This window comes from Salmo salar, chromosome 06 (assembly GCF_965601325.2).
Source record: "Salmo salar chromosome 06, fSalSal1, whole genome shotgun sequence".
Lineage (NCBI taxonomy): Eukaryota > Metazoa > Chordata > Actinopteri > Salmoniformes > Salmonidae > Salmo > Salmo salar.
In genome coordinates, this window is record NC_138296.1 from 54,526,842 (window position 1) to 54,542,158 (window position 15,317).

At 44.4% G+C, this 15,317-nt stretch overlaps 1 protein-coding gene across 2 annotated transcripts; it reads right to left on the minus strand.

The window, feature by feature from the left end:
* Positions 1–1,572: 1,572 nt before the first annotated feature.
* LOC145879865 (uncharacterized) lies at positions 1,573–10,812 on the minus strand. 2 transcript variants are annotated; one of them, XM_082976746.1, is made up of 21 exons: positions 10,671–10,812; positions 10,504–10,562; positions 10,338–10,418; positions 10,113–10,237; positions 9,370–9,513; positions 9,019–9,102; positions 8,763–8,924; positions 8,531–8,630; positions 8,096–8,316; positions 7,314–7,470; positions 6,926–7,137; positions 6,535–6,655; positions 6,010–6,206; positions 5,789–5,903; positions 5,406–5,575; positions 5,212–5,309; positions 4,940–5,070; positions 4,576–4,765; positions 1,943–2,084; positions 1,766–1,862; positions 1,573–1,688 (listed from the first exon to the last, which is right to left on the minus strand). In XM_082976746.1, the coding sequence occupies exons 1-21, from the start codon at positions 10,691–10,693 to the stop codon at positions 1,615–1,617; spliced, it is 2,703 nt and encodes a 900-aa protein (XP_082832872.1). In that variant the 5' UTR covers positions 10,694–10,812; the 3' UTR covers positions 1,573–1,614. The 2 variants fall into 2 exon arrangements, with proteins under 2 accessions (XP_082832872.1, XP_082832871.1); XM_082976745.1 differs by having other exon boundaries at positions 6,926–7,149.
* Positions 10,813–15,317: the final 4,505 nt, after the last annotated feature.

A 15,317-nucleotide genomic window follows, 5' to 3' on the forward strand; every position in this document is an offset into this window, starting at 1 on the left:
GGCAAGTCAGTTAATGACGGCCTTGTTCAGGGGCAGATTTTTACCTTGTCGGCTCGGGGATTCGATCTTGCAACCTTCCGGTTACTAGTCCAACGCTCTGGCCGCCCAAGATTGAACTTGCATTTTAATTGTATTATTATAAATACACTTCAATAAAGCATTTCATATTCTCCACTGGTTGAAATACTAGCCGGTGTCCTCAGATATGCATAGGGTTTTTTTCCCCCCTTTATATGAATTACAAATCAATCATGTTTAGTCTATTGCATAGTTACACAATGTGTAATCATTGATATCCCAGGAGCAGTAAACAGTTGAAGTGTAATACATGCATGCAGACACCGCATCATTTAAACAATGGCGTTTGATATGACTGAAAAAGAATCTGTCATACCTGAACCGCACATGATCAGTGAATATAGTCAATGTACAGGCTACAATATGGGGACTTGCATCCTTGGCACAATATATTCTACTCTAGGCTTCATAGATTGGTATGAACTTTACGTTTTAGGGTCCATACCCAGATCGGCTACATAGTCATTTTTAATCCGACACAATAAGCAAGTAAATAGTTAGCCAGCTAGATTCTTTACATCCACTGTTTCACAAGACAACAGCCTGGTTTGCTGGTTCTCAGGAGTCCCTAAAAAGACAAATTCATTCTCCTAACACTAGCTAATTTACCTTTGACAAAATATAGACGCACATTAACATATTCCTCTCAAATTGTACATTTGCTTGACTCGTTAAGACACCTTCCATCTGTTTTGTCAGCCAGCTTCGTTGAACGCCACAAGGCAAGGGTGGCTCGCGTCAAAATTCGTCTTTGGAACGATTGGTCATAACAAAACCTTGGGACCCAAATGCATAATGAGTGCGCCAACTCCCCCTTGTGGTGGTCTGGAGCAATGAAGCTGGGTACCTCTAAGTCCCGCAACTTTTAAAGGAGGAACCACTGTCTCTTCACAGTCCCCGCTGTTCCGTAAGGTGTTTCTTTGAATCTGATCCTGAGATTGTGAAGAGACCTGTGGTGGCATATGCATGGGTAGTTTTAAAAAACAGACAGCTCGGTACATTCAGCTTGTCAACACTTCTTACAAAAACAAGTAGTGATGAAGTCAAGCTCTTCCCATTTGAGATTGACATGCATATCATTAATAAAGAAATGTCCATATTTGGATGGAAACCAAGCTAGTGAGAGGTATCAAGGAAAGTTGTAATTTCAGTTGAAAATTAACACCGCTGCGCTCCCTGGGGCCTGCATCCAACCACAGCCCTGCTGGCAAACCACCATCTGCTATAACATTGAGTCAGTTCTTCCTACTGGACATTGGAAAGCTTTTGTTTTCACACCTATTGTTTGTCCTAGACGGGAAATTAGTGTGCAACACTTATCTCCGGTGGATGGTTCAGAGTTCCATGCTTACAAAAGGGTTGATTGATACACGTCAGATGACAAGCCTACTACGTCCACTAAAGTACATGCGCCGTGGTGTTAAATGCAAATCAGATACAATTAAGGTAGCTCCAACGGTTAGGATTGTTGCCGCGCAAGTAAAGCAAACTTAATTGTTATATAGAACACTTTATTTGACATGTTAGAACAAGACATTACACCCAAAGAATGTATCCAGAAGAAACATATAAATGATGTTCCTCAAAGAGGTCTTTGACATGTCGTTGACCTGTTGAGAGAGAGAGAGAGAACCCATTAGTTCAGTTATGGTCTGACAGGGTCTGAAAAGCATAAAACAAGACCGACCTCTTTTCGGGTTGTCCTGATTCACACATTGTCCACTACAGGGGCCACCAGTGGGACTACTGGCATCACAGATGACCACGTCACAATGGACAAAGACCTAGGAATCAAAGATTTTAAAAAAGGGATGATTGCCAGTCAAACAAAATTAACCAATAAAGATTGGGTGAACTTTGTTACCTGGCCCCTCGGCTCAACCGCATCCTCAGCGAAGGAAAACATATGGACCTCAAAGCGTTTGACGTGAGGGGGGAAGTGGACCCTGGCATCAGCTACCACCGGGTGGAAGACCACACGGTATGGATCCTCCGGGTTCTCACAGCTGCCAGTGTAGAGAGAGGGACTAAGTTAGGCACAAGAAAACGCTGTAAACCCCAACCGCCTTGTGTACGAAGTCTTATGGTGGTGTCACGACTGTCCTGTGAGGATCAGATCAATTTACAGGAGAAGTGGGTTCTTTCTCCCCCTCCAGTATGAACTAAAGGAATGTCTTTGTTAACAGGCTTTTCCCACCAAAACTCTTTTACCTTTGTCTTGAAAAAAGACAATTCTACATCCAACATGTATATTCAATTACATTGACATGAATGCATTCTCATGTGGTGAGATCTAAATGATCCAGAATGGTCAGACTACCTGAATATTGATCGTGGTTTAACCAAAAGTTGCCGAATATACAGTCGGTATCATCAACAACGCAATCATTTGAATTAAGAATTTCATGCAATTCTTCCGCTGTCGGAAAAATTGGTCACACAAAATAAATTCTACACCCACGGCATCGGATTCACACGTGGAGGACTTCTGTGAAGGGAGCAGCTCTACTATACAAAGTAACCGACGCATTGACAGTTTAGGCACACTTTTTAATTTGCATCTTTGGGAGGTTTCTTGTTTAACTGCCAGATATTAGCAAAAAGGGATTTGTGAAGAGAGACAAACGCCCACACCAGTACAAATCCACTTGATCTGACAGACGATGGCCAGAGCTTTCTCAGGATTTTGCACAACGATTTAAGCCAAGTATGATATAGTTGCACTTGAAGTGACAAATCTGAACTGCCCATTTCATGCACATGTGGTGTCTTTTCCTATGATATACAAAACATTTTCACACTGCTACCATTTAGTAAACAGCTGCAAAGTTACTCCCGTGACAGATGAGCCTTGTGTCCACATGGCCGCCGGAGCAAATTAAAATAGGGGTGCCAAATTTAAGTTTTTGCGACCATTTCCTAAAAACGGCAAAATTGCATGATTTGATAGCGTTTTGCAAACCCGATCCCCCAAATGAATGGTTTTGACCAATAAAGTTGCTTCACTACACTGCATCCAGTTACTGAAAAGGCACCCGCAAAATAAAGTGTCATTTGCCCATCTACCAAAGGTTGCAGTGTCCATTAAAATGTAGAAAAGTCATCTTTCAATATAGTTACCCAATTTCAATTCTTGAGATAAGATGGCAAAGTTAAAAATAGGCCAGCGGTTTCCATCTGTGGCGAAGTGCTCACCCAAATCAATGCTTATGACAAACCCAGCCAGCTACTCTTTTGAGTACTGTGCTGTAACATTTTTTTAGCTAGCAAGATGCTGCCACACTTGACCGTGGTATTTGTTCATGTTTAGCAACTCCCAATTAGCTCATTCCCCAGGTACAGGGAATTACATTGAAAGTGGCATCAACTTCTGGGGATCCTTTCAACTGATCCTATTCAGTTTCAAACATTAACTTCCATGCTGCACAGGCGTGTGAACCATCCTTTATGTTTAGTGCAATAACTGTTTTAAACGCAAGAGGTCACAATTCAACCCAAAACCAATCGGAAAGGCAAGCTAAGCTTGCCAGCCGCTCTTGATTTCCATTCGACTGACCATCAGTTCGGCACAACACTGAACTGTAGCAAACCAAAAGGATAACATTGAGTAAAAAGGTGTAGGTACAGGTAACGCCAACATAGTGTCTTAACCTTTTCACACGCGAGTTCCAAATATCTTCAACAGTCGCCCCAGTGGGAGTTTAGTTTATGCACGTGATGTCAGAATGCACTCACTGTTCCAAAATGTGGACAGATGACCTCAAACCAAGGCACACTACCTGGCAATTTTCTATAGGCCCTTTCAACGTCTAACTTTGCCTCATTAATTCCCAAAAGTAGCCCATTTCACGAGCCGGCCAAACTTTCCTTCAAGAGAAAGCCCAAGCATACAGACATTTGCACATCTAGTCAGAACAGGCCTGGCACATTTATTGCATTCCTATCAAAGTGCCTTATTTTCTGTGTAACGCATTGTCCTTTCTACTGTAGCATACCGTAAGTATAATGTACTTAACGTTTTATTCAGACAATGCGGTTTAGAGTCGTTTGTTGCATCATACGTTCTGTTCCAATGGTACGCTGCAGGGACCCCTCAGTGATAACAAACATGTGATCGTACGCGTAAAAAAATGGTTAATAGGGCCACCACGAACCACAATAGCTTCAATGCACCTTGGCATAGATTCTACAAGTGTCTTGAACGCAACACCATTCTTCCACGAGAAATTCCATCTTTTGTTGATGGTGATGTGAAACGCCGTCTCAGGCCCCACGCCAGAATCTCCCATACGTGTTAATTAAATTGGGTGGAGATCTGGTGACAGACCGCATACATTGTTTTAATGCTCAAACCATTGTGACCACTCATGACCTACGGATGGGGGCATAGCCACGGTAGCCAAAGTAAATGGCCTGCCAAGCATGATCGGTTGCTAATTACTCAGGAACCACACCTGTGGAATAACACTTGTTTAGGCCCAAAAAACAACAAGTTACCCATTAATGATGAGATTCCACCGGGGTCGGGAGTCGCGGTCCTCGTTGAGGGTGGCCCAGCAGTGGTCAAGCATCAGCGCAACCTTGGGGTCAGAGGACCTGGTCAGCTCCACCTCAAAGTGCAGAGGCTGTTTCAGGTATTTCACCACTGGATAGTCCTCCTCCTGGTAGAACGTGTTATACGAGGCGTCTGGAACACAGGACGAGACAACCGGGGTCGTGTTCAGTGGGCACAAAACAGCGAGGTACCATCTGAACTTGTCCATTGAGAAAGGCTCGTTTATCATATCCTGTTGTGCCGCGATGAACACTAATCACTTATAGCAAACGCTACTAGTAATATATCATATTTGTGCACGCTTACCCTGAGCGAGTCTCATTCTGACCATTAGTCGACCCGTCCCAGTCTCGGCAAAAGGCTCGTTGTCACGCGGCCTGGTGAGGAAGGCCAATGTGCGAGTGATGTTGACCACATAGTAGCAGGAAACCTTTAACCTAAAAAGAGGGATGTAGGCAACTTCAAGCAGTGGAGTGGACACACTGGTAGTAGAGGCACAAGTATTGAGCAATTGGTGAAGGAAGAAAAAACTACTATAAAAATCTAATAGCTACAATTGTGATGCGTAATGCACTCACTGATATTCGTCCTCTGAAGACGTCGTGGCATTCAGCTTCACCTCAAGTTCATCTGGCAAGGAGATTTCGTTCTCATACAGCATCACATTGTTGATAAACTATGTAGTAGAGGGGAATTGACTTATTACAGCCTGCAGAAGCAAACAGTCCGTAAATACACAGTACCCATCACCTCAGGGTAATAGTCATTTTACCTTCCTGGTGGTGCCACAGGAGTTGACAGTGAAGTGGAAGTAGGCGAAGCGATCGTCGCTGTAGGTGGGACCACAGGCGGGGTCGCTCAGGGTCAGTTGACCGGGGTTCAGATTGGGAGCAGACTCCACCTTCACCGCCAGCGCAGTCATCGTCCCATTAGAGAAACACTCTTGGAGGGGGGGGGGGGCAAAAGACATGTAGCTATCAGACCTGGATTCTGTGTTAATTGAGCTTGCCAAGCACAGTAGAACCAATGGAATAGCACCAAAAGTGCAAACCATGCCCATCTGGCACTACTATTAGACTCAGTATTTCCAAGGAACCCAGGTTTGGTAACCATGTCATACGACTATTTATCGGAAGTAATTGTTTGAGAACCAACCAGTCAGCGTTTTGAGGAAGCTGCAAGCCAGGGAAAAGTATTTGATGGTCATGTTGTTGTAAGGATTCAACAGAGCCACATCCAGTCTGCTCCTGACAGAGGACGAGTGAACCGACTGGGAACCAGTGGGAGAGTTCATTAGTCCAATATTGTATACAGGGTAAGGAAAGCGAGGCTAGCTGCAGCAATTTAGGTTAACATGTTTTGGGAGAGCATCGTACCTCAAACACTGCGTCCGGCGAAGAGAAGGGCAACGTGATGGTGAAGTCTGCGTCGCCCTCTGTTAAATACTGTTGAGCAAGCTCATGGTTAAGCAGCCGCTTGCCAACCAAGACCACGAAAAAGGGCTCTTGGTTGCTGTAGTCCACAGTGATGTGGAAGTTCTCCTGATCACAGTTGCCAGTGACTGAGGGTGGCACTACAAGGACAAACAGGGTTGTGTTCATTAAGCACAAAAAACAGGACTTGAACTTGTCCAAGAAGAAACCCTTGTTTTCGGTTGCAAAATCTTTTGCTACGGTGGGACTGAATAAACACGATCCTGGAAAATCAGGAACAGGACACTGGGTCCAAATACTCTAAAGCTTAACATTTTCTTTGTAGAGAGACCGCGTAGGAAAAGCCTACAGTATGGCTAGTTGGGCTCTCAAGTCCACCATGTGGCTTTCACTGCCAATTTCCTTTCAGGGCAATCATTAACGAGAGGAAACCATTCAACAGTAGTTTGGCGTAGTCCAGTTACATACCAATGTCCAGCAGTACAGCGTCCACAACGGCAGAGTGAGAGAAAGGAGCGTACTCTGGAAAGACGACCAGGCCGTAGATCAGCTGAAGAGTGAAGGTTGTGACACCTTGTTCCACCCTTTTCTGTAGTGAAGTTAAAAGCATCATTGTTGTAACAGAACTCTAGTCAACATCAAGTGACAACCAAGCACATATGGGGACTATTAAAACAATGTTGCCCTCATTCCTCTAAATCAAGCACTATTGGCAAGTGAATGCATACAACTGCCAAAATAATGGAAACACTTGAGTAAATGAGGGATACAAAGTACATTTGCACCATCATTTCTATTTTGTTGGTGGCCCACTTATTAGGGCATGTAGCGTGTGGCTTTGCATTTAACAGAAACACACCTCCTTAAAGACCACCGGGTCTGAGAAGGGCACCTCCATCCTGAAGGTCTTCAAGGTGTTGTCCAGGGATCTCTGCTCCTGAACATTGAAGCCTCTGGCGTTGCACTCTGCAACAGTTAGCACCATGGTGGGAAAGGTGATGTTCAGCAGCTCCACATCAAGGTTGAAGGTCCCCAACTCAAGCACAAACACTGCCTGCTCAGGAACCGTGTCTAAGGGCGTGTCTGTTCATTGGCAAACATTTTGAAATGCGGTACAATGGAAGTCGAAAATGGACATTTGTTATTGGAGAAGTCCGGGTATTGCCTCCCCGTTTCAGTCTTGTGCCTAATGAACAACCCAGGCATCCCAAATTACCATAGGCACCATTTAACTAAACCAGACTCACAGTTGCGAACTTGTGGAGGCCTGGCCATCGGAGGTGTTGTGATAGGGAAGAGGACTTTGTATCTGGTGTCCTCGTGTGCGACCTCCTCGATCCACAGCAACTCAAGCATGGGCTCAATGGTGTAAGTGACAAAGTACTTGTCATCCTGAATATGGCTCTGTAAGGGAGACGAGTGATGCATTCAGGCTGTAATACACAATTGGAGTGCCAAAACAGGTTTTTAAAAAAAGCCTACCGGTTATCTGTGTGGTTTGTCCTCCAGCCGCTCGTAATTTAAAGACAAAATATCCAAAGGAAAGTATTGTTTACCAGACTTTAGAGAGCTGGTAGGTATATGGTTGTCAACTTGCATTTTCAAAGCAACCGACACGCAAATGTAAACAGTAGCCGAGTGTAACCGAGCGTTGCTTGCATTCAGTTGCCAGTGGCAAAGCTACCGGCTCCCTAAAAAGCCTGGTAAACAATACTTTAGTGTGGATATTGGTCTCAAATTTCAAGCGGTAGAGTATGTTTAAATGTAATTTTATGCAACATTCACACGATTTTGCAATCCAATGTGTCAGGCTGTATACACACCCACCGATCCATTGTATATTAGCCTGATTAAGCAGACAATTGCTCAATAAGAAACATTTTACACAAGACAACGTTTCTAGGAGTTTACCCATGAGAGATGGCAAAGGGTTACTGCAAAGCACTGACAACTGCTGCTGTAAAAAGGGCTCTACAAATAGATTTGACTTAGAAATTAAACAGGAACATTTTAGTCATCCAACGCTGACCTTGAAATAGCCGCCAACCGCCCCCACCGGAATTTCAACAATAATATGAGCCTCTGTGACTAAAACCGAGTAGTTTCTGGCAGCCATTTCCTCAGTGTCCAGCCTCTTAGCGTCAATTCCCATGTACACCTCCAACATGGTGAAGGCATCAGAGGAGAAAAGTGGGTCGATGTGCTTGGGCATGTACCAGGTGATCACTTCTGGAGTAAAGGCCACTGCCCCTGCAGTGAAACAAGAAGCCAAGTGCACATCATAACAGAACATTTTGCAACTGAAAACAAATGTGCCATTATTGAAAAAAAGTTCATCCCATTCAAAGACATTGTCCCAACTGAACACTACATAACACAAACGAAAGTCTTGTCTGGAGCCAATTAAGAAATGGGTTTATAGGTTCTTAAATTTGCCAAGTTAGTCCATTATTTCACACTCAACCTGGTGTTGGACAAACAGCCGTGGCATCTACGCGAGTCACCAGCCACTTCTGCTCAAAGAAGGTTGAGGTTGAGAGCACCCGCATCGGAACCCCAGCTACCTGTTCAGGGGGCAACCACACCAGGGCCGTGTTCAGTAGGGCACACCGTATTAACAATATGTTGCAGAGTTCAGGTAGGGCCACCGTTTGCTCTACTGAACATGACCCAGTTCATGGAGGAAGTGAGCTTACATTCTGGAGGTATGTCTCCTCTGCATTATGAGGGCTTCTTAACACCAGCCGTGTGGGAGTGTTGGCTATTGCATAGCCCTTTCTTTGGACCTCATCCACATTCATGACCTTCTTGCTAGGACTAAAAACGACTGCTGTCATTTTGTATCCTGAAGCAACAGCCTGTCTCAGGAAATGGAAACGTGAATTAAACAAACGCACATTTTGTTTAGCGCCATCCTGTCATTTTGTAGTGAAATTACAGAAACATGGCTACCTCAGCTCCTCTCCTTGCTTTCGGGCCTCCAGTGGGCTGTTCAGGGACGGTTTGGATGTCTGGAAGAGTCCTTCTGACAGACACCTAGAGAAGAAAGGCCATTATTCCCTATGCATTTTCTCCCTCCCATACAATAGGAACGCAATCTGTCCACTCGCCTCCTTAAATGCACTGAGAATAGGCCAAGATTCCTCGCCGCTAAAGTTGTCCTATGTGCATTTTGAAGAGGCGAGAGGAATTGAGAGACGGTCAAGACACAGAAGAAATGAAACACTGGACAATTGTAGCTCTAGACAGATCATTTAAGCTCCACTGTAAACATCTCCGTTGGGGCATGCTCTGCTCACTTGCCTCCATGTAGTTGCGGTCGCACAGAATCTCTCGGGAGGTCCAGGGGGTGTAGCTACAGGTTTTGCCCACTCTATACACAGGGTCTTCAGTCATGTGGTTTCCTGGCAGCCTGAACTGCATGACCAAGCTGAACATCTTATCATCCTAAAATTAAGGGGGGAAAAAAAAAAAAGCCTCATTATATAGCAGAAAACAAATAATTCAGTTGACATTCATGCAAGTTAGAGACTGTGGCTATATGAATGCAGCTGCCACTGTATTGAAGCCACACTACAGGAGAAGAGCTCAGTAGTACACATCACTGCAGTCTGTATCAGAAAGTTGGCTGGCCCTCCATAAACTTCTGCTGTACCTTACTTCATCGTTAACTTAGAAGTAAGAGATACCAGACCCAGTCTCAGGGGTGGCTAACTATGGAGATCCACAGAGTTAAGTAAAACTGCTTAAATGTTTCTGGCACCGTACTTCTAATAACCTCCATGCTCTACGGCAACTCAGGCTGATTGAGGACCTTTTTACTGAAGAAAGTGTTTGTTTTCAATTATTTCATCTAGTGATGCAAATATTGACTTGTATCTTTGTGTATACAGGGCTCATCTGTAAAAGAGCCTGGCCTCAGCATGACTCCGTGTCAAAGGTTAAATAAAATGACGTTGTTACATTACGGGGTTGCAATTGCAGTGACACTGAAAGGCAAACTGTCCATTTGAAGTTAGAGCAAACACTACAGTGCTTAGGGTTACCATGGTCTGGGAAAAGCAGTTTTGAAGAGAAGCAAAAAATATGGCATTCCCCATTGGGTCAAATTTAAAGCTGAATCCACACTGAGTAGCAAGGCCAGGCGTCAGGTTTATGATTTGTGTGTCATCTGGAAGGGATGGAGATGGTGTGAACACAACAGTTGACAAACAATATCAATCCATGAATTATGAAAAGGAGAGAAAGAGAATCATACGAGACAAACTCACTGAAGACAGCGTCGACCTCTTCAAAAAGAGGAGCTACACTCAGACGAATAACGTTACCAAGGCATTCAGCATTGAGGTCATCTGGAATGGGAAAGCTTAGTTAAAAATCTAAAAAAGATATTGTCAAACGCTTAGTGCTTGAATTTGCAGGGTGCAAAATGCATACTTATAGAAGGCGTCTGTTGTGCTTGTATGCCCACAGCTGCCATCAATAGGCAAAACAACCTGTAAGGCATTTGACAAATTATTATGATTGATTGATTAAAAAAGGAGGAAGAAGACAACTCAAATGTTTGCGTCGCATAAGACTCTTCTAGGCCTGCTACTACTTACCCTGAGCCAAGGAAATTAACCATTGTAGAACAGAACTGTTTTGATGAAATACACAGCTACAGAATCTAATATTTGACCCAAGGTGTGCAGCCTACAGCCCAGGGGTATTCTACTTTTACCCTATGACAAAGGCTTCCCACACTCAGTCACCTGAACCCCAAAGGGCTGCACATTTTCTTTTTATTCCCCTAGCCCTACAAAGCTGATTCAAATAATCAACTAATCATCAAGCTTTGTTAATCTGAATCAGCTGTGTAGTGTTAGGACAAAAACCTAAATGCACACCAAGTTTGGGAAACGCTGCCCTACGAGCCTGCTGGTTTTCTGTTCTAACTGATAATTGAGGAAAATAAGAACAATCCGAAATTTCTTTTTGATACTGTCGCAAAGCTAACTAAAAAGCAGCATTCCCCTAGAGAGGATGGCTTTCACTTCAGCGGTAATAAATTCATGAACTTCTTTGAGGAAAAGATCATGATCATTAGAAAGCAAATTACGCACTCCTCTTTAAATCTGCGTATTCCTCCCAAAGCTCCGTTGTCCTGAGTCTGCACAACTCTGCCAGGACCTAGGATCAAGGGAGACACTAAAGTGTTTTAGTACTATATCTCTTGACACAATGATGAAAATAATCATGGCCTCTAAACCTTCAAGCTGCATACTGGACCCTATTCCAACTAAACTACTGAAAGAGCTGCTTCCTGTGCTTGGCCCTCCTATGTTGAACATAATAAACGGCTCTCTAACCACCGGATGTGTACCAAACTCACTAAAAGTGGCAGTAATAAAGCCTCTCTTGAAAAAGCCAAATCTTGACCCAGAAAATATAAAAAACGAATCGGCCTATATCGAATCTTCCATTCCTCTCAGAAAAAGCTGTTGCGCAGCAACTCACTGCCTTCCTAAAGACAAACAACGTATACGAAACGCTTCAGTCTGGTTTTGGACCCCATCATAGCACTGAGACTGCACTTGTGAAGGTGGTAAATGACGTTTTAATGGCATCAGACCGAGGCTCTGCATCTGTCCTCGTGCTCCTAGATCTTAGTGCTGCTTTTGATACCATCGATCACCACATTCTTTTGGAGCGATTGGAAACCCAAATTGCTCTACACGGACAAGTTCTGGCCTGGTTTAGATCTCATCTGTCGGAAAGATAGCAGTTTGCCTCTGAATGGTTTGTCCTCTGACAAATCAACTGTACATTTCGGTGTTCCTCAAGGTTCCGTTTTAGGACCACTATTGTTTTCACTATATATTTTACCTCTTGGGGATGTCATTCGAAAACATAATGTTAAATTTCACTGCTATGCGGATGACACACAGCTGTACATTTCAAAGAAACATGGTGAAGCCCCAAAATTGCCCTCGCTAGAAGCCTGTGTTTCAGACAGAAGGAAGTGGATGGCTGCAAACTTTCTACTTTTAAACTCGGACAAAACAGAGATGCTTGTTCTAGGTCCCAAGAAACAAAGAGATCTTCTGTTGAATCTGACAATTAATCTTGATGGTTGTACAGTCGTCTCAAATAAAACTGTGAAGGACCTCGGCGTTACTCTGGACCCTGATCTCTCTTTTGAAGAACATATCAAGACTGTTTCAAGGACAGCTTTTTTCCCATCTACGTAACATTGCAAAAATCTGAAACTTTCTGTCCAGAAATGATGCAGAAAAATGTATCCATGCTTTTGTTACTTCTAGGTTGGACTACTGCAATGCTCTACTTTCCGGCTACCCGGATAAAGCACTAAATAAACTTCAGTTAGTGCTAAATACGGCTGCTAGAATCCTGACTAGAACCAAAACATTTGATCATATTACTCCAGTGCTAGCCTCCCTACACTGGCTTCCTGTTAAGGCAAGGGCTGATTTCAAGGTTTTTCTGCTAACCTACAAAGCATTACATGGGCTTGCTCCTACCTATCTTTCCGATTTGGTCCTGCCGTACATACCTACACGTACGCTACGGTCACAAGACGCAGGCCTCCTAATTGTCCCTAGAATTTCTAAGCAAACAGCTGGAGGCAGGGCTTTCTTCTATAGAGCTCCATTTTTATGGAATGGTCTGCCTACCCATGTGAGAGACGCAGACTCGGTCTCAACCTTTAAGTCTTTACTGAAGACTCATCTCTTCAGGGGGTCCTATGATTGAGTGTAGTCTGGCCCAGGAGTGTGAAGGTGAACGGAAAGGCTCTGGAGCAACGAACCGCCCTTGCTGTCTCTGCCTGGCCGGTTCCCCTCTCTCCACTGGGATTCTCTGCCTCTAACCCTATTACAGGGGCTGAGTCACTGGCTTACTGGTGTTCTTCCATGCCGTCCCCTAGGAGGGGTGCGTCACTTGAGTGGGTTGAGTCACTGACGTGGTCTTCCTGTCTGGGTTGGCGCCCCCCCCCCCCCCCCCTTGGGTTGTGCCGTGGCGGAGATCTTCGTGGGCTATACTCGCCCTTGTCTCAGGATGGTAAGTTGGTGGTTGAAGATATCCCTCTAGTGGTGTGGGGGCTGTGCTTTGACAAAGTGGGTGGGGTTATATCCTGCCTATTTGGCCCTGTCCGGGGGTATCATCGGATGGGGCCACAGTGTCTCCTGACCCCTCCTGTCTCAGCCTCCAGTATTTATGCTGCAGTAGTTTATGTGTCGGGGGGCTAGGGTCAGTCTGTTATATCTGGAGTATTTCTCCTGTCTTATCCGGTGTCCTGTGTGAATTTAAGTATGCTCTCTCTAATTCTTTCTTTCTTTCTCTCTCTCTCTCGGAGGACCTGAGCCCTAGGACCATGCCTCAGGACTACCTGGCATGATGACTCCTTGCTGTCCCAGACCTGCTGTTTTCAACTCTCTAGAGACAGCAGGAGCGGAAGAGATACTCTCAATAATCGGCTATGAAAAGCCAACTGACATTTACTCTTGAGGTGCTAACTTGTTGCACCCTCGACAACTACTGTGATTATTATTATTTGACCATGCTGGTCATTTATGAACATTTGAACATCTTGGCCATGTCCTGTTATAATCTCCACCCCGCACAGCCAGAAGAGGACTGGCCACCCCTCATAGCCTGGTTCCTCTCTAGGTTTCTTCCTAGGTTTTGGTCTTTCTAGGGAGTTTTTCCTAGCCACCGTGCTTCTACACCTGCATTACTTGCTGTTTGGGGTTTTAGGCTGGGTTTCTGTACAGCACTTTGAGATATCAGTTGATGTAAGAAGGGCTATATAAAGAAATTTGATTTGATAATGAATTACACCCACCTGGTGTCCCAGGTCTAGATCAGTGCCTGATTAGAGGAGAACAATGAAGAAATGCAGTGGATCTGGCTTTGAGGCCCAGAGGTGAGTTTGAGGGTTATAGCTGTTCCTGCTCCTCACACTTCACCGTTTGAGTAATTGAATGAGGGGTTGTGTGTGTAGTTGGGTTTAGCTCGGCTATTAGACTACTCTTTAGTAAAGGTCGAATAGTCTATTGTTCAGCTATTAGCCCAACTATTAGCACAACCGAATGGCTCGCTTGTGGGCGTGCTGGCAGGATAGGGCAGCGTCTTCAGTTGCGCGTCAAGAATTCTGCATACAGTAGCACGTTTGTATGAAGGTGTGGTTAATCACAGGCAAATTGTTATATGCTATGGAGGTACATTTGTGTCGAGAGCAAAACCTTTATTTTCAAATAATTCTTCTGAAAGCACATTCCCGCCCCCGACACAAAAGGATGTCAAAGCGGACACCTACGAAGATGGCATCTCAGGTAAGCGGCACTGGGCTGTATTGACGCATCCTAAAAAATGACATGTGCTGCTTTAGATTGAACGGTCATATCTCAGTTATTGTTTTCTTTACTTTCAGAGAGCGAGCTGACCTGAGGACCAGGCAGTGGAAGCTTTATTGCTGGCATAAAAAGTGTCCATAACCAGAGGTAATTAAACTGTTCTGTTTTTTTTCTCCATGTCTGCCTGTCTTGTTGTACATGGAACCTGTCTCACATGCATGAATTACAAAACCCTTAAGATGTCAGCTGCTAATTTACTCCACATAAACACAGCCATTTTCACTGGACTATCTGTTGCTGCCAAGTCATGATTTCCCTGGGGGTTAGCCTCACAATAACCAAGTGGTGAGAAACACAGCCCTCTATATTTAAATATTTCAGGTACACTCTGAAAGAAGATACTGTGTGACGCAGACACCTGTTGGCATTATCCTCGTGGGTCTGTTTTTCAGCTTAAAGTACTCTGTAGCCACTAAATCCTCTAGGTTATATCAGCTGTTTTGGTGAACCCCTCCCGCATCTGAACTGGCTGACAGAGGGCACAGAATGATCATAGGTGAGATGTCACTTGATTGAGTCAACACAAAGTATTATTAAAGACATGCTTTACATTGAAATCCCAGAGTTAATGATCCAAGGTCAGTTTTGCATTTCACCTCCTGATTTAAGATGACTGACCATGTTAATCATGCTCTCTCGTCTGCAGGTATGTTTTGATGTGAGAGGAAGCCAGTCCCGTCACTGGCCCCCCCAAGGTTAGGAGACAGGTCATCACAATTGCGCTGAGAGAATATTAGGGTAGCACTGTCATCCATGAATCATATGCCGTCTGCCGCTGTTCTTACCTCGTCTTCTAATGCACACCATACGTGCATTGAAGTACAGATTTGCCTA

Coding starts and splice junctions, on each gene's coding strand:
- LOC145879865 (XM_082976745.1), bottom strand. CDS start 10,693: ATGGTTAATTTCCTTGGCTCAGG. Junction 10,563..10,670: donor GTTAATTTCCTTGGCTCAGG/GTAAGTAGTAGC, acceptor AATGCCTTACAG/GTTGTTTTGCCTATTGATGG. Junction 8,631..8,762: donor AGGAGACATACCTCCAGAAT/GTAAGCTCACTT, acceptor CCCCCTGAACAG/GTAGCTGGGGTTCCGATGCG.